Genomic DNA, 25,382 nt, shown 5'->3' on the forward strand with positions numbered 1-25,382 from the left:
TATGGAAGGCAAAGTTTGTTATAGCTATCGTTTGTCATAGATAATGCTAATATATGTTTGCTCAGTACCAAAATAAAAAAGTCAGATGCTGCATACTACAAAACGCCGGTCCCTGGCATAGTATCATATGCCGGAACTTTGCCATTTTAGGACTTTAGGGTCTAAAATGGTTAGCCCTCGTGTGTTACCTGTAGACCTGGAATGGATAGCTTAGTTGTCTGAATCCACTTCCTCAATAATGGCATACCTCCATTAGCGTTTCCCTTTTGACCCTGGGGAATAGTCTCCTTAATCCCTTCTGCCTGTGCTTCTTAACCCCATGGTGAGGGAAGTGATGGATTTGGGGTGTTTGTCTGTGTATGCATCGACATGCGTTGTTGCTGTGGCTTGTTTTGGACCGTTTGAAAAGGTTGAGGACTGTGCCGTGCGGGTTAAGAGACAGCGTCTTGCTACGCAACAACGGGCGAGCCCAGGAAGTTAGGTGTGTAAACGCAAACGGCTTTACCAAAGTTACTGCTGCTGTTGAATGAAAATCTCATGTCGCATCACCAGTCGGAGTGAGGAAAAAATGGCTGAGGTTCCACTCGGCACGTAAACCTCAGTAAAAAATGAACACCAAAATATTTTTTTACGTGACAGCAGTGATTCTAAAACCTCCTCCCCATACCCTTTTTTTTCCACACAAAGACATTGCTCCTGCCCATGTGCAATGGCTTGAATGTGGCGACCGGAGGCTTGTGCAACATTCAAGGGTACACCATCATCATCATCATCATTAGGGAGTTGGCAGCCATTTTGAAGCATGTCTGACAGTGGCTTCCTTTTTCCCGTTTGTAGGACCAGAGCAGAGTTGGAGCACGAAGCACTTATTGACGGTAACCTGGCGACAGAGGCCAACCTCATTATCCTCGATACTTTGGAGATCATTGTACAGGTATGCAAATGAACAAGCATTTGTATATTGCATACATGCATAAACACACTCACAAATGCATCAATCATTTTAATAGGTTTACAGTCTTACTCTAAAGCATACATGAACACAGGCATCCACATGCAGGTTAGAACTTTGATTATGATTATAGGTGTTGTGCTCACATGTGTGCTCCTGTAACATTTGTATATGTGTCCCTCTCCCTCCAGACGGTATCGGTGACAGAGTCCAAGGAGAGCATCCTGGGTGGGGTGCTGAAGGTGCTGCTCCACAGCATGGCCTGCAACCAGAGCGCCCTCTACCTCCAGCACTGCTTCGCCACACAGAGGGCACTGGTGTCCAAGGTTAGACTACTGGACTGTAGTGTTTCATGCATTCCTGACATACTATGCTTACATTTACATTGAATAGTTAATATTGTATGTGTCGTCTTCTGTCCACCTGTGTGTGTTGTGTGTGTGTGTTGGTGTGTGCTTCTCTCTGCCTGTGTGTAGTTTCCTGAGCTGCTGTTTGAGGAGGAGACGGAGCAGTGTGCCGACCTGTGTTTGCGACTGCTGCGGAACTGCAGCAGCAGCATAAGCACCATCAGGGCCCACGCCAGCGCCTCCCTCTACCTCCTCATGAGGCAAAACTTTGAGATCGGCAACGTAAGCACAAGCTGGTTTCTTAAACTATTAGTAATTACTGTAATTCAAATAATGTTAATAATAAGAGCCTTGCGAAGCTATCTGGCTCACACAAGCTCTTTAGAACCTTGCAAAGAGAACAGACATTGTTCAAAATGGTCTGATTAGCTAAAAATTACCGTCATTTTAATTATCTCTTATTGCAGTTAATATTAGAAACTAAATTACTATTGTTATGCCTTTCCTCCGCCATTGTATTAATGCTATATTCTCTTATTCTATATTTTCTAATTTGTTCCTTTTTTCTTTCACTCTAAGTTGCACAATTTATTACAAAACCAAACACTGCAGTCAGCAACCCCATTTAGGCTCAATTAGAGGTATATGCCTTATCTCCCTTATTGTAGTGCAGACACAATATCACACATAAACCCTTTCAAAACTAGTGCATTTAGTAAAATTATTCTCTCAGTGCCTCTTTTTTTTCAGAAATGAAATGAAAACCTATTCTCAGCCGAATGCTTTTAGGCTCGACAGAATATCCCGTGTCCTCAGTCTCCCCTCTCTTTGTGGTTGCACCTCCAGAACTTTGCCAGGGTGAAGATGCAGGTGACCATGTCTCTGTCCTCGCTGGTGGGAACGTCTCAGAACTTCAACGAGGAGTTCCTGCGTCGCTCTCTCAAGACCATCCTCACCTACGCAGAGGAGGACCTGGAGCTGAGAGAGACCACCTTCCCAGACCAGGTACCGATTAATCCATCGAGTCATTTATTTGTCTGTCGCGATGGGGAAGGGCTATGGATCGGTCTCCTTCCTTTCCTGTGTTTGTTAATTCATTTGTCTGTCACACGCAATATCTCAGACACCTCTAATCAGATTTTGCCCAAACTTCAGGGAATGATGCATCTCACTGCTGCACTCCATCATTTTCAAAATTACACTAGGGGGGTGCCAAATCGTTCCTTCATTTGTTTCTCTGTGTGTCATGTGTCTAAATACTTTGATGAAACTTGGGGATATGATGCATCTCACCACTGCACTCCAGAATTTTTAAAATAACACTGATTGGCAGAACAATGTGACATATTTGTCACCGATTGGCCGTAAGGGGGAATGCATATTTACTGTTGCCTTGTTTTTTACTTTCTTTTTTTACTTGTCCACTGCACTACATCTTGTACTTCACCCATACAAACCCTTATCGTTTTCTGAAAATAAAATATTGAGCAAGTAGCATACCTAATTTCTGCCTATGTAACACTTATTTCTTTCCAGGTGCAGGACCTTGTGTTCAACCTGCATATGATCCTGTCTGATACGGTGAAGATGAAGGAACACCAGGAAGACCCTGAGATGCTCATAGACCTCATGTACAGGTAGAGAACACATGCACACACAGACTAAATCCTTTTCATCACTGTCAACTGTATTTCTGCAGTGTTCACTATTTTTGTTGTTGTTTGTGTGCTTTCATCTGTGTATGTGTGTGGCGTGTGTGCATGTTTGCGTCATTTTGCATCCGTGTGTATCCCCAGGATCGCGAAGGGTTACCAGACGTCTCCGGACCTGCGGTTGACGTGGCTCCAGAACATGGCTGGCAAACACTCGGAGAGGACCAACCACGCCGAGGCCGCCCAGTGTCTGGTGCACAGCGCCGCCCTGGTGGCAGAATACCTCAGCATGCTGGAGGACCGCAAGTACCTGCCTGTCGGCTGTGTCACCTTCCAGGTAAAGACAATTCCAGTCACCTATATGCAGTGTTGTTTGTGCATGTCAGACTTTTAAAGTAAACATCTACCTAATGTGGTGATATGAAAAAATATATTCTACTAATTGTGTTTTTCTTTGTGTGCTTGTATATGTTTACCTGCATGTATTTGTGTGTGTGTGTGTGTGTGTGTGTGTGTGTGTGTGTGTGTGTGTGTGTTCATGCGCCAGAACATTTCCTCCAACGTGCTGGAGGAGTCGGCGGTCTCCGATGACGTGGTGTCCCCAGACGAGGAGGGCATCTGTTCAGGGAAATACTTCACTGAGATCGGCCTCGTGGGTCTCCTGGAGCAGGCTGCTGCCTCTTTCTCCATGGTGAGATGCCGTGAAGGATGGATGGATGATTAGAGAGATAGAGGCTGACGTCAAGAGCTGTTGGAGCAAAGGGCTTCCTCTTTCTCCCACCAAACTAATGAACCCATTTCACTAGGGGTCATATTTATTCATTTTTAAGATACAGATACTTTCCTCAGAATAACAGTGCTTTGAAGAATCCACATTGCTTGTGAGATGGTCACATGATCTTTAGATTGAAAGGTACATTCATGCCAAATCAGAACTCTTCTCTTCTTGGGTGCAGAGCCTCTATGCAAAGAGTAACTTAAAATAGGAAGGTCATAATCGGGTGTAAATGGTGGCCATGTGACCTGTCCAGTAATCCTAATTCTGGACTCCACTTCTTAGAAACTCTATAAATTTAGGCCTAGGTTTGGGTGAGTGGGTATTAAGCCAGATTGTGCAGCACTAATGGATTATGTTTGTCTCGCTCTCCCTCCCAGGCCGGCATGTACGAGGCGGTGAACGAAGTGTACAAGGTACTGATCCCTATCCACGAAGCCAACAGGGACGCCAAGAAGCTAGCCACCATACATGGTAAACTGCAGGAAGCCTTTGGCAAAATCGTCCATCAGGTAAATACACACACGGTCTAGATCCCCCCTTCCACACCAAGCTCCAGGAGCTTGGGGTGTGAAGCTGCCCTCTGGATTTATACAAGAACCAAAAAAATAGTTTTTTATCCCATTGTGACCCAGATTTGGTGTTTTTTTCCCATCTTCAGTCTCCTACTATGAAAAGATTACATCTGGGTTACATAAGGTTAAAAACAAGATTATTATTTTTTTTTGTTCCTGTATAAATCCAGTCAGAGTCATGGGGTTCAGTTATGAAAATGACTCTAGGTTTAATGAATTCTGACGTAAACACAGACTCTTAGGGAGTGGTGTGTCACTCTTCACAAAGACACTTTTAATCCACAGATAGCATGTTCAAAGATCATCACTAAATATGAGCACACAAAGGACCTCAAATAGACAGCCACACAAAATTTTGCACAGATGCACTTTATCACACACATTCCATCTGTCAGATTTTTGAGGCAGTGGAGAAGGGCAATATTTCCTCCTGCATTGTAAAAATGGGACAAGACCAAGGTCAGCAACACAAAGGGCTATAAGGAGCAAAAGATTGGTGGCAAAGCTTCTCCTCTGCATTGCCTCAAAATATTTAGCGTATATCGTGGTCTTGAGGCACGTCACACGTTAACAGACACCAAACACAACTGCAAATATATCCGGACATGTCCTGGATGTCCTCACAAAGACACAGCTTTGCATGGTTTTATTATTTGGCATTTTAATCCCAGCGCATTTATTTAGACCTTTACTTTGTCCGATACCTTGCATGCTTTACCAATGATATTTGTGAAGTACGGAATAGAGAGTGCATGGGGCGAGGGAAGGGACTCCAGTAGCGGTTTGTCTTAGAGGGTTGTCAGGTTACAGTTTGGCCAAGGTTACAGTCGTCGATGGTGTGCAGAGCAGCAACTCTCACAACACAGAATCAGCGGAACCATATTCTTGGTTCCCTTTAAAAATCAAAGTAAATAAATTGGTATCCTTGATTCCTTCTATAAAGATAGATTCTATTTTTATGAAATAGATCCTATTTTTATAGAAAGAGTCTTTTTATCCTTTGGAATTTTGAGGTCGGCTGCTCTGCTCTCTAGCTTGACAGCTAGTAACCTGGATTGAATTCATCGGAGAGTACACTCTCCTGCCTGTAACGTGACTGTGTGTGAGTGAGAGACACTGCTCCTGTGTGTGTGTGTGTGTGTGTGAGGGGGAGGTGTGTGTGTGGTCGTTCACATGTCCTGTATTCTCTTTATCACACAGAGTACTGGCTGGGAGGTAGGTGGCTAAACGGTTCCTGCTTGGCCCCGCTCGTTTGTTTATTTTATCTTTTTTTTTTTAACTATTATTTACTCTCATCTTTTATTTGCTAGCCGTGGGCATTCTGTTGCTCTCCTTGCTTTGTTACATACATCCAATCCATTAACATCTGCAGACAATGCCGACTGTCTGCCCCCCCCCCCACCCCCCAGGGACGCTTGCTGTCACGTACAGGCAGCAACACCCTCCCTGTCTTCCTCTCTTCTCCCTCCTCTGACTGCGGAAGAGGAGCTTGTGTTTTTTTAACGTGACAGTGTTGGCAGGCCGTGCATGGGAAGCCACAGTGTGTGACACTAATGACAAAAGTCTCGGCGAATGCGTCACCCGCACAACCCGCACTTTCCCCCTCCTCATCTTCTCTGTCTGTCTGTCGGCGTGTCAGTCAGACCGCTCTCATTCACTGGCGCCGTCCGCTGGCATCTGTTGCCACGTCTCATCTCATCTCCAGCCCCAGGGTTCGATTTCAGTGCACTGTTTTTTCTCTATAGGGCTCGACTCCCCACTCAGCCGTGGGCCGTTCTTTCCACACACAGTTCAACGAGCCTTTGAAAACACAAGGAGTTGCAAACTCGCATTGGGTCGAAGCCGGATCCAAATACTTTTTTTTCAAGAGGGTTCAACTCACAGTAATCTGAGGATTACTTGATTTATCCCTTTTGATTTTGATTAGTTGTTTGTTTTTCTTGGCCTTTCTTTTACAAGTTCAAACTAAATCGACCCCTGAGTTTTTTTTTTTCTTCATTCATTCTGTTCTTTCGTTAACGGTATTAACTTCTGAGTGTTTCTCGTGGTTTGTTGCATGATATGGACAGAGCACTCCTTGTTCCTTTCGGAACGGCATCAAGAGTGCATGGCGTGTTTCTAGGGGTTGTGGATCTTTACTTTCCTCACTAGCAAATCTGTCTTTCTTTCTCTTTCTGACACCTTCCTTTACTTTGTCTGCCTTTGCATGGTCTGGATCCTCCACACTGAGTTTGTGTTCTTTCTCAAAATAAATTGAGATGATTTTGCTGTTGGTGATGCCATCTTATTTGTATGTTAGATTTTGTGTTTGTGTTGTATTTGTTTTTTCTCTGGAGGTACCAAATCCTGATTAAAATTTGTTCTGTTTTCTCCTTTTTGATTTCCCTGGTTGCCGACCCTTCCTTCCCACTTTACTTAATTGTGTGTTGTGGTAAGTTCCTAGTTTTGAGGGCTACTTTCTGTTACCTTTTTAAATGCAGCAATAAAAGATGAAACCAAAATGATTGACTGGGCCAAACTGGAGAGTAAATTGTGAAAGATTTGAGAATAAGAATTGCACTTGGTAATGAAAGAGTTGAATCTGCACCTTGCAGCTTCGAGTTGCTGGCCCAGTCTGGCCCAGTCGTGTTCCTGCTTTTTAGACACATTTCCGCAAATATCCTTCTCCCCAGTGGGTGATTTGAACACACACACACACACACACACACACACACACACACACACATGTTCACACCAACTTGTTCACACACTTGCTGACATGCAACTGTTACAGACCTGCTGCACGTCCTGACTTTAAATTTGTACTGTAAGGTGGAGTTCCTTTTTGGGCCATGTTTTCTTGTCATTCTCTTTCTCTGTCCATGACTCCTTCTCTTGCCAAGACTTGTGGCTGATTTATGCCATCTGTGGCTGCTGTTTATCAACCCCTTTATCAAAGAGAGGTTTTACATTCATACAAAACGTGTTCACAGAAGCTGGACAAAAGGAAAAGTTACGATAATCAGGCCGCAGTTTATTGAATATGTCCATTTAGGAGCATTATAAAAGGAAGCGAGCATTCCTCTATTTTATCTACCTTCTATCTACTTGTTTCTATCGTGAATTTTCAGCCTGGCTGGTAAAGGTACAGATGGACCTAAAGTAGACTGTTTCACATTGATTTTTTTGTCCTCTATGCCTGTTTGCCTGAGGTGAAACACTGCAGTCGTACCATTGTAGAGCTTCCCCTAGCCTGGCTTGTTTGTATCCAGCATTAGTACTGAAGGGTTTTCTATCTGGGCCTGCTTGCTAGTGAGGGATTTCTGGGATTGACCAATGTGTGGAAGTTGGCCTGGAGGTATTTGACTCACTCTGCGCTGTTCCATCTGACACTGGCCTCGTCCTAACACCAGAACACACACATACGCACACACCCATACTCACTGCATCCGTGTTGGCAGATTTTCATGTACTTGACAAAAAGGTGTGAAAGCAGTCCATAGTGAAAAGAAAAGAGAAGGCATTTTTCCCATAGACTGTATTTTTCTGTGCATTACAAAGAAAGGTTGAGGTCTGACTCAAGGGCACCTTGTTCTTTTTACTACCAGAAACTGAGATCCTTTGGCGACTTTCACGTTAGAAAACACATGTAGGCAGGACTGCTGATCACACAGCCTCTGCCATTACTTTAGGCTTATGTATGTTACTTATGTAACATTTGCACTTGTTGAAACTGGATGTTGCAGTTTAGCTGTCATTTTTCTGTGGATGAACTACAGCCTTTTCTCCCTTCCTTTCCCCCTCTGAGCTGTCTGTTTCAGCTCCTATATAGTCAAAAACAAACTGACTGCCATCTTTTGGTTCTAAATCTTTACAGGCCTCCACATTAAACTACAGTATGTTCAAACCAAAAAGACCAACTTCAGCTCACCGTCTTGATACTTAGGCTTTTCACTGTATCACTGACCTGAGTCTGACATGGCCATTGACTCGATACCATGGGGTTACTAAAGTCCTTTATCTTAACTAAGCAGTTTGAAGACTTGATCAAGGAAAGCATGATGTTTTTGTATGCTTTAATTTCCTGTTCCTGCTCCAGGCTAACAGTTATTTTCTTTTTCCTGCAGGACGGGAAGAGGATGTTTGGTACGTACTTCAGAGTCGGATTTTACGGCTCCAAATTCGGCGACTTGGATGAGCAGGAGTTTGTGTACAAAGAGCCTGCCATCACCAAGCTGGCGGAAATCTCTCACAGGCTTGAGGTAAACATCAGAAAGATGCAGAATGACATCTTTCTTGTGAAATGGTCTCTGTAGTGTGGGGGGCTAACAAGGATCCAGTTACATGTGATGGTCTCCATTGTGTGTCAAGGATCTGAAACATTTTCAGCCCAGGACCCAAATGAGAATTTTATCTCTCATCCTGGGACCCAAGATCATTAGATCATATAGCTTTTCTTGTGTGGTAGGCACATGACCCATTTTTGGTCCCAATCCCTAGTTTAAGAAACCAGTGACTTTCAGAAGAACTAGGTCATCCCAGCCCAGTCTCAATTTCACATTGAAAGTGCTGATGAAGAACGTAGGAGCATAACCAGGCCTCTGGATTATCCTATAATTCTGCAGTTCTTCGATCATTTTTGGACTTTTTTTTACTGCAAATATGTGTGTGCTGGTACCAGTCTTCTACCAGGGACTAAAGAGATCCTGTACTGTGTTTCCTCTCAGGGTTTTTATGGTGAGCGATTTGGAGAAGACCAAGTGGAGGTGATTAAGGACTCCAACCCAGTGGACAAGTGCAAACTGGACCCAAATAAGGTGAATTGACTGAGTCTGTGTGAGGCAGCATGCTAAACACTGAGTCCCAGTGTTTGTCCAGCTATAAGTGCAAGTATGATTTTCAGTTCAGGTGTGGTTTTGAATTTAGAGGTAATCGGTGAGATCCTTTTTCTTTGTTGATAAGCGATGAGTCCAAGAGTATCTATGTTTGTTTCTATCTTAAATTATTTGTGTCTTTCTCTCTCTGTCTTTCTCCAGGCGTTCATCCAGATCACGTATGTGGAGCCGTACTTCGACACGTACGAGATGAAGGACCGCATCACCTACTTTGACAAGAACTACAACTTGCGGCGCTTCGTCTACTGCACCCCCTTCACCCTGGACGGGCGGGCGCACGGCGACCTGCACGAGCAGTTCAAACGCAAGACCATCCTCACCACCTCCCACGCCTTCCCTTACATCAAGACACGCATCAACATCATCCACAAAGAGGAGGTAGGCAACCGGCTAACCGCCAGATATAAGGTGGACATTGTCATTGTCCTGCAGAAGCCTTAAATGTTCAATTAAGCCTTTTTATACTGTTTAACTGGCGTAGTCTCTCACCTGTAGAAAAGGTTTCATGACTGTCAGCCAAGTCAAACCCTTGCTATATCTTGTCCAAATCTTGCAGTGTGCATTCACTCCGGTCACTAAAGCCTCTTGTCTCTCCTCTCGTCTTTAAGATCATATCCATGCCCATCGAGGTGGCGATAGAGGACATGCAGAAGAAGACGCAGGAGCTGGCCTTCGCCACCCATCAGGACCCTGCTGACGCCAAGATGCTGCAGATGGTCCTACAGGGATCAGTGGGCACCACTGTCAACCAGGTAAAACCTAAAGATCTCAGGTACATTTAAAAAAGAAAAGAAAACAGAACTGTAAGTGGGTTGTTTGCGTTGGTACATTGGGGTGAAATAGACCTCCATTTTGAGTTATAATGGGTGATGAAAGATGCTGAAAGTTTATAACAAATTGCAGCTATTCAGGATCTATGTCAGTATGCCTAAAATTCCTCAGGGCAAATGCATTTGTGGATTGAGACTTAACTAAATAATGTGCTGTGTTTTGCCCAGGGACCTCTGGAGGTGGCTCAGGTGTTCCTGTCAGAGATCCCCAGTGATCCCAAACTGTACAGACACCACAATAAGCTACGGCTCTGCTTCAAAGACTTCACCAAGAGGTATGGACAGAGGATGATGGCTTAAAGACCTGGGAGCAACATATTTTTTTATATTTGCATGATGCGCTTGATTTAAAGGTGCTACATGTAGCATTTTTAAACAAACCTTGGTATAATTCCTGTAAACAAATGAGACCATGGTGGAGATGATTGGGAGCCTCCATCTCACACTGGTGGTATTGCTACTGCTAGTGTAGAAGTAGAAGTTGTTCACTTGTTGTATCATGCCGGTATTTCATGGGCTTCTCTTCCAAAGGTGTGAAGACGCCCTGCGTAAGAACAAGAGCCTGATTGGTCCAGACCAGAAGGAGTACCAGAGGGAGCTGGAGAGGAACTACCACCGTCTGAAGGAGGCGCTGCAGCCCCTCATCAACAGAAAGATCCCCCAGCTTTATAAACCTGTGCTGCAGGTCAACTCACACAGGTAGGACAAACGTGTGTGTTTGTGTGTGTGTGTGTGTGTGTGTGTGTGTGTGTGTGTGAGAGAGAGAGAGCAAGAGAGGGAGAGCGCACAAGTGTGAGATGATATTTCTTGGATGGCCAATTAAATGTTTTTTTGCTTTGCTTTGTAAAAATCATGCAGCAAACGGACAGCTTGACAAGGTTTGGGATTTTCAGACTGTATTTTGATGATGATGGTGATGCTTATGATGGTGCTGTTTGAGTTTTCATATCCTGTATTTGTATCATTTGTACGGTTCCCACTGGCCATGGCATTTCTGGAATATTATGGATTTTAGAGGCTTATTCCAGACAAGAAAATCCAGGGAATTTGATAAATTATCTGGGGAAATCAGGGAACAAATTTACAAATGAGCCAGTCTTCAGGAATACACCAGATTATTTCACACACTCATTCACTGCTTTAGATGGTGGTTTTCAGCAGTTTTTTTCTATAGAGCAGAAACCAGACTGTAACCAGAAAAACAACATTAACAAACCAGGAATTCATAACATTTTGAGGTCATGGAAGCGCTCCTAAATAGTTATGGAAAGTCATGGAAAAATCATGGAATTTTTCATCATGGCCACAGTGGGAACCCTGCATTTGGATTCCTCATTGTCATTCACATCGAAGTAATATCTACAATAACAGAGAAACTGACTTTTAACCTTTGGGGCAACAGATCCGGGAATAAATATACTACTAGCCTGCTAGGCTGTGGCTACGTTTCAGTCTTGGTTTGTACAAAAAAAAGTCCTCACAAACCAGATTCCGTTTTAACACGGATAACAGACTGAGTACATAAGCCGGCCAAAATAGTGCTCATTTTGGGCATTAACTAGACTTAGTACCTAATGAGGGTACTAAGTCTAGTTAATGCCAAAAATCACTCTCCCTGTTTAGACAATGAAAAGATCATATCTGTGCCTCAATGAGTTGAACGTCAGATCTTTGTGCCCGTGTAAATGAAGACATCATGTTTGTTTGTTTTTCCTTTTTCCAGAGATTCCTTCAGCAGAATGAGTCTCCGTAAGCTTGACATTTGAAGATGAAGAAAAGAAAACCCACACAAGAGAATTGCAACATTAATTTATTCCTGAGTGTAAATAGGAGTGTCTCCAGAAAGTTGGTCAGTGTTTTCTGATGGTGTGCTAAAAGAAAGGCTAAAAGTGTTCCAGCTTGGTACGTCATTCCAGTGTCTTAATTTGTTTACAGATAACCTGTTACACAATCAGTGGGACGAACAAGTGGATTTTAAAGGGATACCTTGGCATTTTGAATTTTAATCTTATTTTTCTTTGCGAGGCATTTGTCACAGTAGGGGACAAGTTTCTACATTTGTCCCCCAGGTACCCTAAGAAAAAGCTTATTAATATTGTTAGCCTTCCTTACTGAAACCAATGGAAACTGCTGTCTGCAAACTAACGAGCCAGCTGAACGCTCACGGTACCCATTGGTGTTAATGAGGAATGCTATTCTAAGATCCCTTTTTTTGGTTAAATAAAGTGCCAAGACAGAAACTTTTTCCCCCAAACTCTGACAAGTGTCTGCAGAAAGGGTACTATTTAAAAAAAAAAGTCAAGGTGTCTTTTTAACTGCGTACGACGTGTCAAATCTGTATTCAATTTCATGTGTGCACTTTTTATTACAGTGTAGCAATGCATTTTACAACTTGAAAGTTTACTATGTAATCCGAAACAGGGGAGGAAAAAAAATGAAAACATGCAAAAAATTGTACCATTATTTATCATGATGCTTTATTATCATTTTAAGTTGAAGCTACATTGTTTTAAAGTTAGGGACTTCAAACATCCTTGAATAATTTTATGTAGTTTTTTTGTTTTGTTTATTTTAAATATTTTACTAAATAAATATTTTAATGTTCAATTGGTGTATGCCGGTGGTTTTTTGTTTGTTTTGTGTGTGATGGAGAAGAAAGTCATGAGAAGTTGTTTCCCCATAATGATTTGCAACAATGAAAGGGATTACCAGAAAGGACAAGAAATTCATGTAAAGGTAAAAACTTTATTGCTCATGGTATGAACCCGCCGACATTAATATAATTACAGTAACAGCACAGTGTGTTGAGCTGGAATGAGGTGCAGTTACACTCTATGGAGACGACACATTTATCAAGGCTGGTGTCACTTTACATTTAACCAGTTCTGTGAGCACTTTCTTAAATTCTAAATTAGCTGAGGTGGGAAACTTTTCATAAATATATAGATCTGATTTATAATGAAATAGGTGAATGAACATTTATATTGATATATTGGCTTATGAACTGTGGATTCACTCTAAATTAAAACTGAACGCACTCAAACCCCGGTCTTTCTCCCTGATGCCATGGATGGACTTTCTACACACTCCACCTGCAGAACCTGAGATGCATAATGTCACCTGTACAAATGAATATTATAAACCATACAGAGGTATTAGGCTATGACAGAAGCATGTTTTCACATGCAAATCCTCCCTGAACAGAAAGCTCAGAAGAAGAGGGGCAGCTGGAGCTGGAGGTCGGCTGCATGCTGTGAGAAACGGACTGGACTTGTCAACTTAGTCTCACTGTGCTGGATGTTGCTCAGTTGCTGTGCAGCTTCATACCTCCATTCTGACCCTCGTTCCTCCTCCCAGCCAGTATAAAACTGGGTTATTGATAAACTTATGGACCAAATGATTGAGTTAACCCCTTAAGCTGACACAACCTGATTTCAAGTCCTGATTTGCACTTTCAAATATGCTAATTCATGTAAATTACACATTCAATCAGCTATACAAGTACTGTATTCTGAATGAAACAAAAATGTGATGCAGTGTATTAGGTGCATTATAAAGTGGTAATCTTCCAAACATGAGTGTGGCCATGCCTGGCATATTAATTTCCATAAGTGGGTACCAATTCTAATTTGCATATTTTAACATTAAAGCTAATTTGAAAGTAGTGCAATGTCACACAGTATGAAAGTTACATACTGAATAACAGCAAAGGATTTCTGATTTCTTTCCCTTCTTTTAACAGAAGGGAACCATTATATGCTGCAGGGGATGATGCGTCAAGCACTCTTCCACAACCTGAATGCATGTTTTAAGTTCATGTTTGGATTGGTTAATACCAATATGATCAAAATACCAAAAATATGTATGTACTTAGAAGTGGCATAGAAATTGCCATTATTTTGTGGTCAGCTCAAGACGTTAACTGTATGCATCAATCAGTCCAACATAAGTTTTCTCTCTCCTACATAAACAGCATGAACTTCAGGCTTGAAAGATGTAAAAGAATAAATGTGTTCATTCATATATTTATATATAAAAATCTAAAAACAAGGGATCAGTGCAAGGCAGAGACATTCAATGGAGAGTTTGACATGGAAGGCAGGCAAAGGTTTGTCTGAAAAACTATCTAGAGAAAATATTTCTTGTCACTTTCTGCAGCTTATGATGCTCTATCGAACCTTACAAGTCAATTTTTGCATTGCCCTGCTATGTGAATGGAAAGGAGTTTTGTCGGGCTTTCAAGGTCAGGCAATATCTTACTCCAAATTTACTTGGAAATGAGATGGATATAACTAGCTTCCATGTAAAAAATAGAAATCTTCCAAGATATCATGTAGCATTTTCACCCAAATGAAATTTAAGTGCAAAAGTGCTTTTCCAAATTGTAAAAAAAGGGAATCCAAAAGGTTCATGGTGCCATAAAGCTATTCCATACAAACCCAAGCACAGAGAAAAACATTTTAAAAAAAACACATTTCAAGAGGACTTTGAAACAAGTTATAGACAATGACAGGAAGAGTATTAAAGCCTCTGTCCAAGAAACAATAGTAGAGGCAGCGAAAGACAGCTCCCTCTGCTCAGTTTACACAGCGAGGCAGTCTCATTTCAAAGGACTTTGTTTCAAAAAGGCTATAGTCATCAGTGGCACATGGAATATCAAACCCCCATTTGTCTATTTTGGCATTTCCTAAAATATGAATTGGAACCCAAATTGGTTCAAAGACATTTTTTAGGTCCCCACAATAAAGGAATACTAGAATGTTTTAATGAGATCAGACTGTTGCAATATGGGTTCTGGGCTGAAACTATTTTAAGCCTAGTTTAGGTGCTATGGCAGACAGAATTTGTTTTTGGCATTGTTTGCACTGTTTCAAAGTATGGGCTGACTTTGTTCAGCTTACAAAACAACTGCGATTTGTTTTTCCACAGCCCTGTCTGGGTAGTTCAGCTGACAAAAGGCCTGACTGGCACAACACCAAGTCAACAGCGGCATGTGTGTTCAGGTTAGTGTCCGGGCTCGGGCATCCTCCTGTAGAACAGCAGGTAAGGTGTAGATGTGGAGCAGGTCTCGGGAGAGCAGGCTCTCAGGAAATCCTCCTCGTCAAACAAACGCACCTCAGAGTCGTCGAACAGCAGCCATTTGCCCTCATATTCCATGAGGCTGTTGAGAGCCTGCTGCTCTGTGGCCTCCATCCCACCGCAGCCAGTTGCGGACGCCTGCTCTCCCCCAATCCCATCTCCAGCCTCAGGCTCCTTTTTCAGCCCAGTCTCAGCGTTCTGCCCCAGGCCGTTGGTTCTCCTGCGCCTAGAGCCCTCTGTCGCCCCGCTGCTGGTTGCTTTGTCTGCCTGTTTGCTGCTGCCGTTCCCGAGGTCATAACTAGACAAACTCCTCTGGCCCCCTAAGAGTCCAACTCCACCCTCTGACTTTTTGCTGGTGATGCTGCTAGCTGAGCTAGCATTAGCACCTCCTCTGCTCTGTCCCCTCCCCCTCAGGCTGAAAGACACCTCCCCGTCGTCGTAATCCAGCACCTCCTCTTTCTGCTGCGTTTCCCCGCCACCTTCCCTCTCTTCTTCCTCCTCCTTCTCTTCTTCTTCTTTTTTGACTTGCTGCCACAGCTTCACATCTTTCAGATCAGACATGCGGATGTAGGTGGTGTAGTGGCCGCTGCTGATGGTGACGCCGCTGTGCATGACCACGGCAAAGAGCTGGTAGTGTCGCCCCTCGGTGGGCGAGGGCCGCGTGCACCACTCGTCCAGGGACAAGGTCAGAGGGGTCTGTAAGGGAGTGTTCACCTTGGACAGGCCAGCATACGGGTCTAGTCTGGGAAGGAAAGAAAGAGGAAGAGTTAATATCTATGACATGGATGAATATCACCATGGTCATCAAGGGAAAAATGCTCTATACTTTACTGTGTATTTTCACACCTTAGTAACAAATTTCCACACCTACAGTCCTCTCCATTCCAAAAAATTTACACTCGTCAACAATTCATCAACTCACTCTAAACCGTTGGCAGAGAAGCACTTGAGGTGAATGGTGATGACTTCAGGAGTTTTGTCAAACAAAAGGCTCCTCTCCGCCTCTGTGTAATGGTGGCAGGTCTCACAGAAGTACTTGTCCTCCCCGACGATGCGCTCCACCGAAGCAAACTGGGAGATGGCCCATTTCAGAGTCTTCTGCTCTGATTTAGGGTCTGGAGAGACTGGGGAAAGGGAGGACATCGACATTGACATTAGAATTCTGCTATTCATTTTAGTCCACTTCAGGGTCTGTATTCTGGCTTAGAATCTACAGAGATGGGAGGGAGAAGAGAGGAGTGCATGCTTATCATGAGATACTACTTGGCTTTTAATCTCTTCTGTCATTCATATTAGTCAAAAAATCAACAATGGATGTGTTCATACTGATAGTCAAGCCAAGAAGGCATTTAAACAAAGCAATTAAACAGATGACGCATCAAAAACGTTACCAAACCGGTTTGCCACAGTGCTTGCCTGAGGCTTTGACTGAATCCTGGTATTTCTCATGACTGTGTGTTTCTGTGAGCATGTCCTGTTGTCTTCAAGCCTTTGCAAGGTTGTGTTGTAGTCGTAGAAATAGTAATAGTAATAATAGTAGTAGTATTAAAAATAACAGTGATAATAGCAGCAGTAGTAGAAATCCTCACCCTCAGAGAGGTTGTCGGGGCTGCTGGGCTGGTCCTCCTGCACTGGGACACTGATGTCCTGGAAGTCCTCCCTCCTCTCTGTGTAGCTCTCACACTCCAGACAGCGAGTCCTCAGAACCAGCCGCCCCTGGAACAAGCGCTCCATCAGGTCCAGGCCCGCTGAATACAGCAGAAACACAGAGAGACATGACTGATGCATCCGGTCAGTGACTTTAACCTCTGCCCTGGGCCCTCGCACTGTGACAGCAGCATCATTAGCTTACAAGTGACTGACAGACAGAAAGAAACTGTTTGGCAGGAGTCTGTTTCTAATCTTTCCTGTCTTAGCTTCTTACTCTTTTATGCTATGCCATTCAAATGTTTTCAACTTTAAATGTGTGTGATTTTAAAATGTTAAACTTAAAAATTACCTTTAAAATGAAATAAACCTATAAGAATGGTATGTCATGAAAACACCACATATAGCATATTATCATGTAAAAGGCTACATTGAGACACCATAGACAGACAATTATAAAACTGATAGTTACGGTCAGCTCTGATTGGCTGAGTCATGTTTGAAGCCATTACTTGATAAATGCATCCATCCATCCATCCATTCATCCCTCCCCTTAAAATATCACCCATGTTCCATGCCCCTTACAGTAATAGTTTCATACCCTGACTTTTCACTGCCTTCTTGTCCTCAGCCACGTTTTCTGTTGGTTGCTCTTGACTGCTTTTCCCATTCTGACTTTGGTCGTTGCTCAGTCCGTCCTCTTGCTCAGGTTTGGCCTGGTTCTTTGCTCCAGTGATGGAGCTGATCTTCCCCACACTGCGGAACTTGGAGAAGATACTGGGCTGTTTCCCTGAAGGCCTCAGCCAGCTCAGCTTGGCCCTCTTCTTCCTCTTCCCCTCTACCTCTTTAGAGGCCTTTTCACCTTTCCCCTCACCCTCGCTCCCTCCTTCCTCCTCCCTGTTCTGTTTCTTCGTCCCCTCCTTGTCCTCCTCCTCCCCCCCATCTTTGTCTTGGGTGCTGTCCAACGTGATTTCAGTGGAGGACTTCCTCTTGGAGCGTGTGAACGGTTTCTTTCTACTAACAGCGTCTTCCTCAGCATCAGCTTTCTTAGATTTGGCAGATTTAGGCTTCTTTTTGGCATTTCCAGCCTCAGTGTCGCTCTTTCTCTTGCCATTGACTTGGCCGTCCTCTTCTATGGGAGTTTTGTCTTCGGTCACAGAACTGCTGGGACCCACATCGGCAGCGCTCTCCTGTTTGACCTCTATCACATCGTCACCCTCCCTCTCGCCCTGCTGCTCCTTCCTGATGGTGTCGCAGGCCTCCTGGATATATCCCAGGATGCACTGCAGCACCTCCTGGGCATCATGCTGGAGATAGCCTTCGTACATGGGGTTCAGTTGCCTGCAACACACATACGTGTAGTTAGTGCGAGACAAAACCATCATGAAAACGTCACTACCGACAAACACAGTTAAGTTGTTACCTGGTACATTTTTTTACATAAGCACGCATACATACAAGGTGATGGAATTCAGGTGCTTGTTTAGATCACAAAAGTCAGCACCAGTGACATCACATGAATTAAATTGAATTACTTAATGAAAACTTTTAAAAATTGAGTCAGGTTTTAAGAAAGACAAGTCAATGGCAAGTCAAGAAAGGTCAAGAAAAAGGGTAAAGGTTTGTCACACATCCCAACCCCACCCCGTTTACCCGGTCGCAAGTGCCAGGTGAGCAAATCATTACCTGAGTGTGTGCAGTATTTTACGTGGCGGCGTGGCTAGCTCTCCTTCACTGTAGCTGTCAGGGTTGAGCAGGAAGCTGGACTGGAGCTGCTCCACTGACGTTATCAGGCTGTTGAAGCTCCCAAGCAGCTCCATCTGAGCCGGTAAGGCCTCCGCTGTACCTTCTGCCTGCTGAGAACATAAAAAAAAAACATAATAATGAGCTTTCAACTGCAAAGTTGTCCAAAGTTAATAAACTGTAAGTTCATATCTGTAATATCAGTGTTTTCCAGAATTCAACCATAATTAAACATCAATCCGTTTTACTAAACCAAACAAATCAAGTTACATGCAAAACTAATAATACATTGTAATGTTTGAATACATGTTTTAGAGTTTTGTTATGATCAATGTCTATCTATCTAGTTATGATCAAAGAATATCCCATTGATGTAACACAGGATGGAGTAAATATGTGACGAATGATATGTTTCAATGTAAAAAAGTCAGCTGTATTACACAAACCTCTTCATCACTTTTAGCAGTTTCTTCCTTTGGTTTGTCTTTCCTTTTGGAGAGGCCGTACAGCTTCTTAATGCCGTCTCTGAGCCCTGGGCAGTAGTACAGCACCTGCAGTAGCAATGACAAGACATCAAGAAGATTAGTGTGTCAAAACATTTTTTTATCTTGTTAGGCCAAACAAAACCCCTAACTCCTTTCCAAAGGATATACACGTTGGAAAACTTCATCATTTCAAAACAGCATTAGTGTAATTTTATTTTTTCACAAGTTATTATGGTCTGTTCTACTGCAGGTTTGGCCAGACAATTATCATTATGTTGTCATGGAAATGAGCCCTGGAAGATTCAGTCAAATGATGCCACTGGCGTACACATCAGCCTTGTGAACCTTTCACACCAAGCAAATGTTGATTTCCTTGACAAAGGTCAATGAGTCAGGTCAGTCAGTAAGGTCAGGTCACAATTTGTGGATGTAAAAACTCATAAGAAATGATGGGTTGATATAGGACCAGTGCCACAGGACGATTATCGTCACTTGGTCCAAAACAAATTCTGGTCCCTGCCCCGTTTACCTCAGTGTTTGTTCATTCAAATGTTAATGTTAACTTTGTTAAGTATTAACCCTTCTATGCAGGTTATAATATGTATACTAGCCAAACAGCCATTTAAGAATAGTGATTTTCATTTTTCTATCCATGCAAGTTCTCTGGTAATGGCCTACCTGCAGAATACTGTTCAAATAGCAGGTGTTGCCCAGGTTGTTAAGCCCCACAAATGGCACCAAGTTCTCTCTCTTGTCACATGGCATGAGAGGGCCGGGGGAGGCTGGACATGGAGAAGGACCAGGCACCACCTGGTCACAGTTGCTGAACAGTGAGGAAGAAAACACACACAATTTGAGTTTAAGAAAAACTGAACAGCCTTAAGTTACTTGCTTGATCCTGACCATATCAGTATTGCACTACTAATATCAGCCCATATCGCCAATTTTAAGTCATACATCTTTTTATACCAGTATAATTCAAATAGCAAGTTTTCAATGCCGCATAAAATAGGACTGTGATTCCCAAAGCAGGTGCAGGGGTCCTTAAGGGGGTTCCCAGTATGTGAGGACTAGTTTAATTCACTATATAAGAATGTGTACAGTGACTTTTGATCATGGGTTTCACTGCCCCCACCCCACCTACAGTACAGACAGATGTACACTTCTATACTAAATCATACCTAACACAATTTCAGATAGGGTTCCTTGAGGCAAAATCTCATCAAAAACGGGTCTGTAGGTTAATGTTAATGGGATTCCTTGACTGACATGAAAGTTAGGACATAAGGGTGGGTTTTTGGGATGATCTTAAACTGATTCCTCACAGACAGGACAGGCCCACCTTGCTTCAGGCTCCACGGGCTCAACCGTTTTGGGTTCATCTGCTGGAGGTTCAGAGAAATCCAGAGCCCGTTTAGTTTCTTTCTTCTGGAAGAACTTCAGCGATAGTTTACTCTTCTTGATGGGGCTCCCCAGGGCCGCCACGACGTTTTCACCCTGCAGACCTGGCATCTTTTCCTGGTGCCTTGAAGGTAACTCTGACTATGGGAGAGGCAACAGCGCACCTCACTGGTAACAAAATGAAACAGGCAGATGTTATAAAGTCGGCGGGTACCACCAGAGTCGAGGAAGCACAAAACTCTGCGCAAATATGTATATCTAGCTAAATAAAGTAAGCTAGACAGCCTTAGTTCATAAGGCGCAAGGCTGACTGTTAACGACTGAATATAGCAACACATTACATAACACGTTAGCTAGCTAACGCTAAGTTACTAGTGCCTGTATTCATTGTCCTCCGGCATCTGGACTAGATCAGTCTCTAATAGTAACAGTTACTTTGTTAACGTAAAGAAGTGACTGCGCTGTGGAAAATAGCGAACAATAATCTGAAGTAGACCATTTATCACAGATAACAGTGAGAAAATGGGTCAAAACGGTGTGGTGCGGTAAAGAAGTGGGAGGAGGAGGAAAAAGACAACACGCCGTGTCTAACAGTTCCTTGCGAGCAAACTGAAACTCAACATCGCTACCGTCTGCGGAGCTTTGTTTTCTTACCTTATTAATTCATTTCAGATATGTTTAATGTCTTCTTTCGGAATATCCAACCTTAAAGCCCCTTAGCAGAGTATTTGACAATTCAGACGGTGCAGGCAGAAGTTGGCGCTTTTTCCTACCTCAAGACCCACGGCTACATCGCCGGCACGACGTCAAAACAGTCGCCAAAAATGTTAGAATAACAACAACGCTTACCACTAAAACTATTTCCGACATTCGTTCTTAACCTATAAAAGTGCGCATAAATTTGTGAAATTATATAAACTGAAAAAATCACGTCACAGATCTCAGGCTTTTTGTGAGACACCAATTTCTTGTAGGCCCATCTGGCCAAATGCGGAAGGCATTTTTGTAGTCCTTTTTCAAGCTGCGTCACACTGGCAATTAGGCGATTTTGCCTTCGCATTAAAAGTGTACAAATTCACAGTAGTGGACCTAAACTGTGATTAAAACAATACTTTTTCAAAGATAGTAGACTACCTTCCATGCTGTCTGGTATATGATTTGTAGTCTTCCTTTGTGTTATTTTGACTATGAATATATATGCCATCCTTGATGGGCCTATATGGCTATATATGATACAGGGCTTTCTTGAATAAAATACATATTTTAATTTACGACGGAATACAAATTGAAAACACATTCTTGCTCACTACTTTAGTAGGCTACTTTGTACTGCAAAAAAATAAATACGTTGCTTCACGTATTCATCTTCAACCGTATTCGTCGATAGGGCTTTTATTTTGAAAGATGTAACCGGAAGTTATTTTTTCATTCTGGCGGGCTTGACACTGGTCCTTTTTCACTCAATCTGAAAAAAAAACATGTTATTGACATTTTGTGAATGCTTTGTATGAATGTGAAGCATACTGCAACACTGGCTGTTTTAGTATATTATGTGAATAAATGTTCCCACGAACAAATACACAAAACACGATATGTCAACAAAACGGTACGTACAATGTCAACTTTCAACCGGCAGGGGGGAACATTGGCCATAGAAACAGAGGTTGACTGTCCAGCATCATTCCCACCTTCTCTCTTATCTGACAGGCAGCAGGGGCTATCCTACGATTTTAACGGTAAGACGCTATCACATTTTACTGGCTTTCTGCTAGAATAGATAGGTTTAGCAGAATAATCTGTATGGATGGTTTACCGCGCGCTTATTTAATCAGAGCAGCGGCTTATTTATATCAGTTGCACTGTGGTGATGTTATTAATTAATAGGCTACAGAGTGTTGGTGCTGGCGTGCGTTTAACGTTACGGGGAGGATTGCAACACCTGAATGCAGCGCAAAAATAAGAAACGGCAGGTGCGTTGTCGTTTCCTCAAAAGGCTTGCATAAAGCCAATATACCCAGAGGCGTTTGTCAATACGACGATGTGCGTGCAGGACGGACCGCTGCTGCTGCTGCAGAGTGCCTGCTTGGTCAGCAGCAAGATGTATCGATGTTCCTGAGCTGTGCCTCAGCGTCCACAATCTGCTCTGGCTTGGTCCAGTCAAGTGATGCTGCAATACTGTGCTGATGCTGATACTGTAGTTGATGGTAGTAGTTGGAAGGTATCCAGCACTTTCTATGGGGCATCTAACAGCTGTAGCCTACTACAGGATAAACCCAATCACCAGTTACATACTGGATGGTGGAGCTACAGCACACCATCACCATCCTCAGCCTATACGTCCGTTTTTTATGGGGCTGCCTTGCCTTAAACCCCTCTTATGATGTACAGTAATGGGCTTCATGAAATAGACTTAATTACAGATGTACAGACCAGCAGGTGATTCATCCAGATTTAACAAGGAGAGCTGGAGGGGAAGTGTTGCGCCCCCACACATCCCATCTAAAATCTAACCAGGGGATGCATTATAAAGGGGGATTACTGTTTTTCTTCACCTCCCCCATCGCCTCCTGGTAACAGCAGTCATCATTTCATCAAGGGAAGCCTTCTCTGTCCTGTGTTTTCCTTGCTTAATAATCTGAACAAGGCAGAGCCTGCCGCTCATATATGAGCTATACTATGGACTGAATTGGTCACAAGGCCTTGTGTTTGATAGGCCATTACAGTACACATTGGATGCGGCAGGATTGTCAGACATTGAACAGAGCATTAAGTGAACAAGGTCACAGCTTTGGGAAGTGAAATGGCGGGGGAGTGATGTGCTGTTTCACCTTTCCCTTTAAAATCTACAGCACAGCACAACACATTCAGGATGGCCTCCTTTTTTTTTTTTAGAAATGAAACCACTGATTTTAGGGAAAACAATTACTCACCATCCACTTTGTTGAATTTGAACTTATTACCCCTGACTGTGGATGCAAAAAAACACAGAAATATTCTCACCTACAGGCAGCTCCAGTGGGAGTTGAACCCCTGAACCTGTAGCAGTTGTGAGCACCGTTCTCTGTGCACTGAGCTATAGAATTGGCTTTTACCAAGGCAGACTTTGTCCCAGGAGGCATGTGGCTCTCAGGACCGGTGGGTGGTAGGGCAGCTCAGAGTCCTGACCCCTGAAACCCCCCCCCATCCTGCACCCACCCACCCTTTCTCCCACAGGGGGGGGGGGGGGGGACACTGGAGGGAAAATGAAGACATGTTGAGCGACAGAAGAATGGCAAGCATGTCCTGAAACCTACCCACCACCAACAAGCCCCTCAGTACTACACACACACACTCACACACGTGTGCAGTGTTGTTGTTTTTTGCCTAATTGCACAGGCCAGCTGGGTTTAGCAACATTAGCATCCTGGTTTCATCACACTCATTCCCTCTGTGTCCCACTCTCTCCCACACACTCACGCACACATACACACACATGCACACACATGCACACGCGCCTACACAAATATTCCCAACTTATAGAGAGCTTACTGTGCGCTCCATCTCTCATTAGAGGCTGTTTTGGCTACAGACCGTCCGACCCTGTTTGTCTTTGCTTTGCTCTCGCATCAGCTGGTTTATTTATTTTCTCTGTAAGCGCTGGCAGACATATCACACTGGCTCTGCTCAGTCAAGAGACTAGTTTTATGCATGCGTGTGTGTGTATGTGTGTGTGTGTGTGTGTGTGTGTGGCAGAGAGACCCATAATGAGATCTTTTATGAGCGTGGGTGTGCGCATAAGTATGCATACATATGTGCATATATCAGGTCGGATCTGAGCTCACTCATGTGATTCATGCTTAAGAGGAGTCTCTCTCTCTCTCTCTCTGTCTCTCTCTCCCTCTCTCCCTCTCTCGCTCCATATACTGTGCATCATATGAGCGACTCCCATTTGATGCATGAGGAGGTGGGTGTGTCCAGCCAGGCAGTCTGATGTTAGGAAGCGGTAACTCTCCCATCCTACTCAGTCTGCTCTCTACTCTCCCTGCTCTCCTATTTCAGCCACTCTGCCTGCTCACTACAGTGTAGTACACTCTCCTCTCACGCATTTGTTCATCGGTGAAGGAAACACATGCAGGTAGACAGATGCTAGTCTGTCAGCGGAATTCAGAGTTTGCTTTCGGTCGATAGAGAGAGATACATGTAAGAGAGACCTGGGAAGGAGGGGATCCTGAAGTTTGCTCCCCACTACCATTTTTTTTGCCAAGGGATACCAGTCGCAGCTGCAGAGGTAAGGGAAAGATAGATGAGGTCTGCATTTGTATTTATAGTTCCTTTCTTCTGTGTCTCTCACTCTTTTCCTCTCCTACATTTTCTGGTCTTTCTCTGTTGCTGATTTTCTCTGGTTCATTTCTCATTTGTCTCCTTTTCCTAATCTCTGTTTCAGTTTCTTCTCCTCTCCTACTCTGGTTTCTTTAGGTATCATCCTGTTTTTGTTGTTTTTTTTGCTCTTTCTCTCTGTTACTATCTGGTGCTCTAGTCCTCCTTTCTCTTTTCTCTCAAAGTGTAATTACTTTTTTGGCACGACTCTTTATCAGAAACAGTATTGCATTGCAGGAGCAGTATACAAAATGTACATTTTCAAAACCAACAAACCACTTTTTTTACATTCAAACCGTACTGTGGTGATCTGTGGTCTTTCGTGCTGGTATCATGTTTTTTGCTCTGTGCTTTGGGATCTTGATTCTCGGTGTGGTAATTGGATGCTGCAAACCAGTTGTGCACACAAGCACACACACGTGCATGTGTGTACAAACACACTCACAAAGGAAATCTCTCTCTCTCACACCTACACACACACACGCTATTGGTTGTCTATTACATGTCTCTACTGTTTCTCTCCATACTCTATCCCTTCTATCAAGCACTTGGGTTGGCTGGACCGTGTTTCATTATACTGCCCTGCTGGCCTGACTAATGTCTTTCAGCTGGAGCTCTGCATGTGCGCATACACACACAGCTACAACACACACACACATACTGTAG

At 43.4% G+C, this 25,382-nt stretch overlaps 3 protein-coding genes across 5 annotated transcripts in view; 2 read left to right on the forward strand and 1 right to left on the reverse strand.

Moving 5' to 3' along the window:
• dock7 (dedicator of cytokinesis 7) overlaps window positions 1–12,539 on the forward strand; it is a 60,023-nt gene extending 47,484 nt beyond the window's left edge. Inside the window, exons 35-51 of one of the 3 annotated variants that reach the window (XM_078285481.1) lie at window positions 439–481; window positions 838–934; window positions 1,144–1,278; window positions 1,429–1,581; window positions 2,146–2,304; window positions 2,836–2,936; window positions 3,096–3,288; window positions 3,499–3,642; window positions 4,107–4,238; window positions 5,502–5,516; window positions 8,417–8,542; window positions 9,008–9,097; window positions 9,317–9,553; window positions 9,784–9,927; window positions 10,174–10,280; window positions 10,537–10,704; window positions 11,729–12,539. In XM_078285481.1, the coding sequence (XP_078141607.1) occupies window positions 439–481; window positions 838–934; window positions 1,144–1,278; window positions 1,429–1,581; window positions 2,146–2,304; window positions 2,836–2,936; window positions 3,096–3,288; window positions 3,499–3,642; window positions 4,107–4,238; window positions 5,502–5,516; window positions 8,417–8,542; window positions 9,008–9,097; window positions 9,317–9,553; window positions 9,784–9,927; window positions 10,174–10,280; window positions 10,537–10,704; window positions 11,729–11,771 (2,087 nt within the window). In that variant the 3' untranslated portion in view covers window positions 11,772–12,539. Of the gene's footprint in view, window positions 1–438; window positions 482–837; window positions 935–1,143; window positions 1,279–1,428; window positions 1,582–2,145; window positions 2,305–2,835; window positions 2,937–3,095; window positions 3,289–3,498; window positions 3,643–4,106; window positions 4,239–5,501; window positions 5,517–8,407; window positions 8,543–9,007; window positions 9,098–9,316; window positions 9,554–9,783; window positions 9,928–10,173; window positions 10,281–10,536; window positions 10,705–11,728 lie in introns of all 3 variants that reach the window. The other 2 variants (XM_071925671.2, XM_071925672.2) reach the window with 2 other exon arrangements.
• A 198-nt stretch (window positions 12,540–12,737) lies between these two features.
• Window positions 12,738–21,130, reverse strand: usp1 (ubiquitin specific peptidase 1). The gene is made up of 9 exons (XM_071925647.2): window positions 21,015–21,130; window positions 20,302–20,528; window positions 19,638–19,782; window positions 18,921–19,025; window positions 18,418–18,587; window positions 17,333–18,072; window positions 16,674–16,832; window positions 16,007–16,208; window positions 12,738–15,826 (listed from the first exon to the last, which is right to left on the reverse strand). Exons 2-9 carry the CDS (start codon window positions 20,469–20,471, stop codon window positions 15,010–15,012), a joined length of 2,508 nt encoding a protein of 835 aa, XP_071781748.1. The 5' UTR covers window positions 20,472–20,528; window positions 21,015–21,130; the 3' UTR covers window positions 12,738–15,009.
• Window positions 21,131–24,496: 3,366 nt separating this feature from the next.
• The window catches only part of kank4 (KN motif and ankyrin repeat domains 4), a 73,128-nt gene continuing 72,242 nt past the window's right edge, over window positions 24,497–25,382 (forward strand). Inside the window, exon 1 of the mRNA XM_078285452.1 lies at window positions 24,497–24,627. The gene's annotated coding sequence lies outside the window, so the exon portion shown is untranslated. The remainder of the gene's footprint in view (window positions 24,628–25,382) is intronic.

This window comes from Centroberyx gerrardi, chromosome 9 (genome assembly GCF_048128805.1).
Source record: "Centroberyx gerrardi isolate f3 chromosome 9, fCenGer3.hap1.cur.20231027, whole genome shotgun sequence".
Classification (NCBI taxonomy): Eukaryota; Metazoa; Chordata; class Actinopteri; order Beryciformes; family Berycidae; genus Centroberyx; species Centroberyx gerrardi.

Coding starts and splice junctions, on each gene's coding strand:
- usp1 (XM_071925647.2), bottom strand. CDS start 20,471: ATGCCAGGTCTGCAGGGTGAAAACGTCGTGGCGGCCCTGGGGAGCCCC. Junction 18,588..18,920: donor CTGCTAAAAGTGATGAAGAG/GTTTGTGTAATA, acceptor TTATGTTCTCAG/CAGGCAGAAGGTACAGCGGA. Junction 16,833..17,332: donor GAAGGCAGTGAAAAGTCAGG/GTATGAAACTAT, acceptor TGCTGTATTCAG/CGGGCCTGGACCTGATGGAG.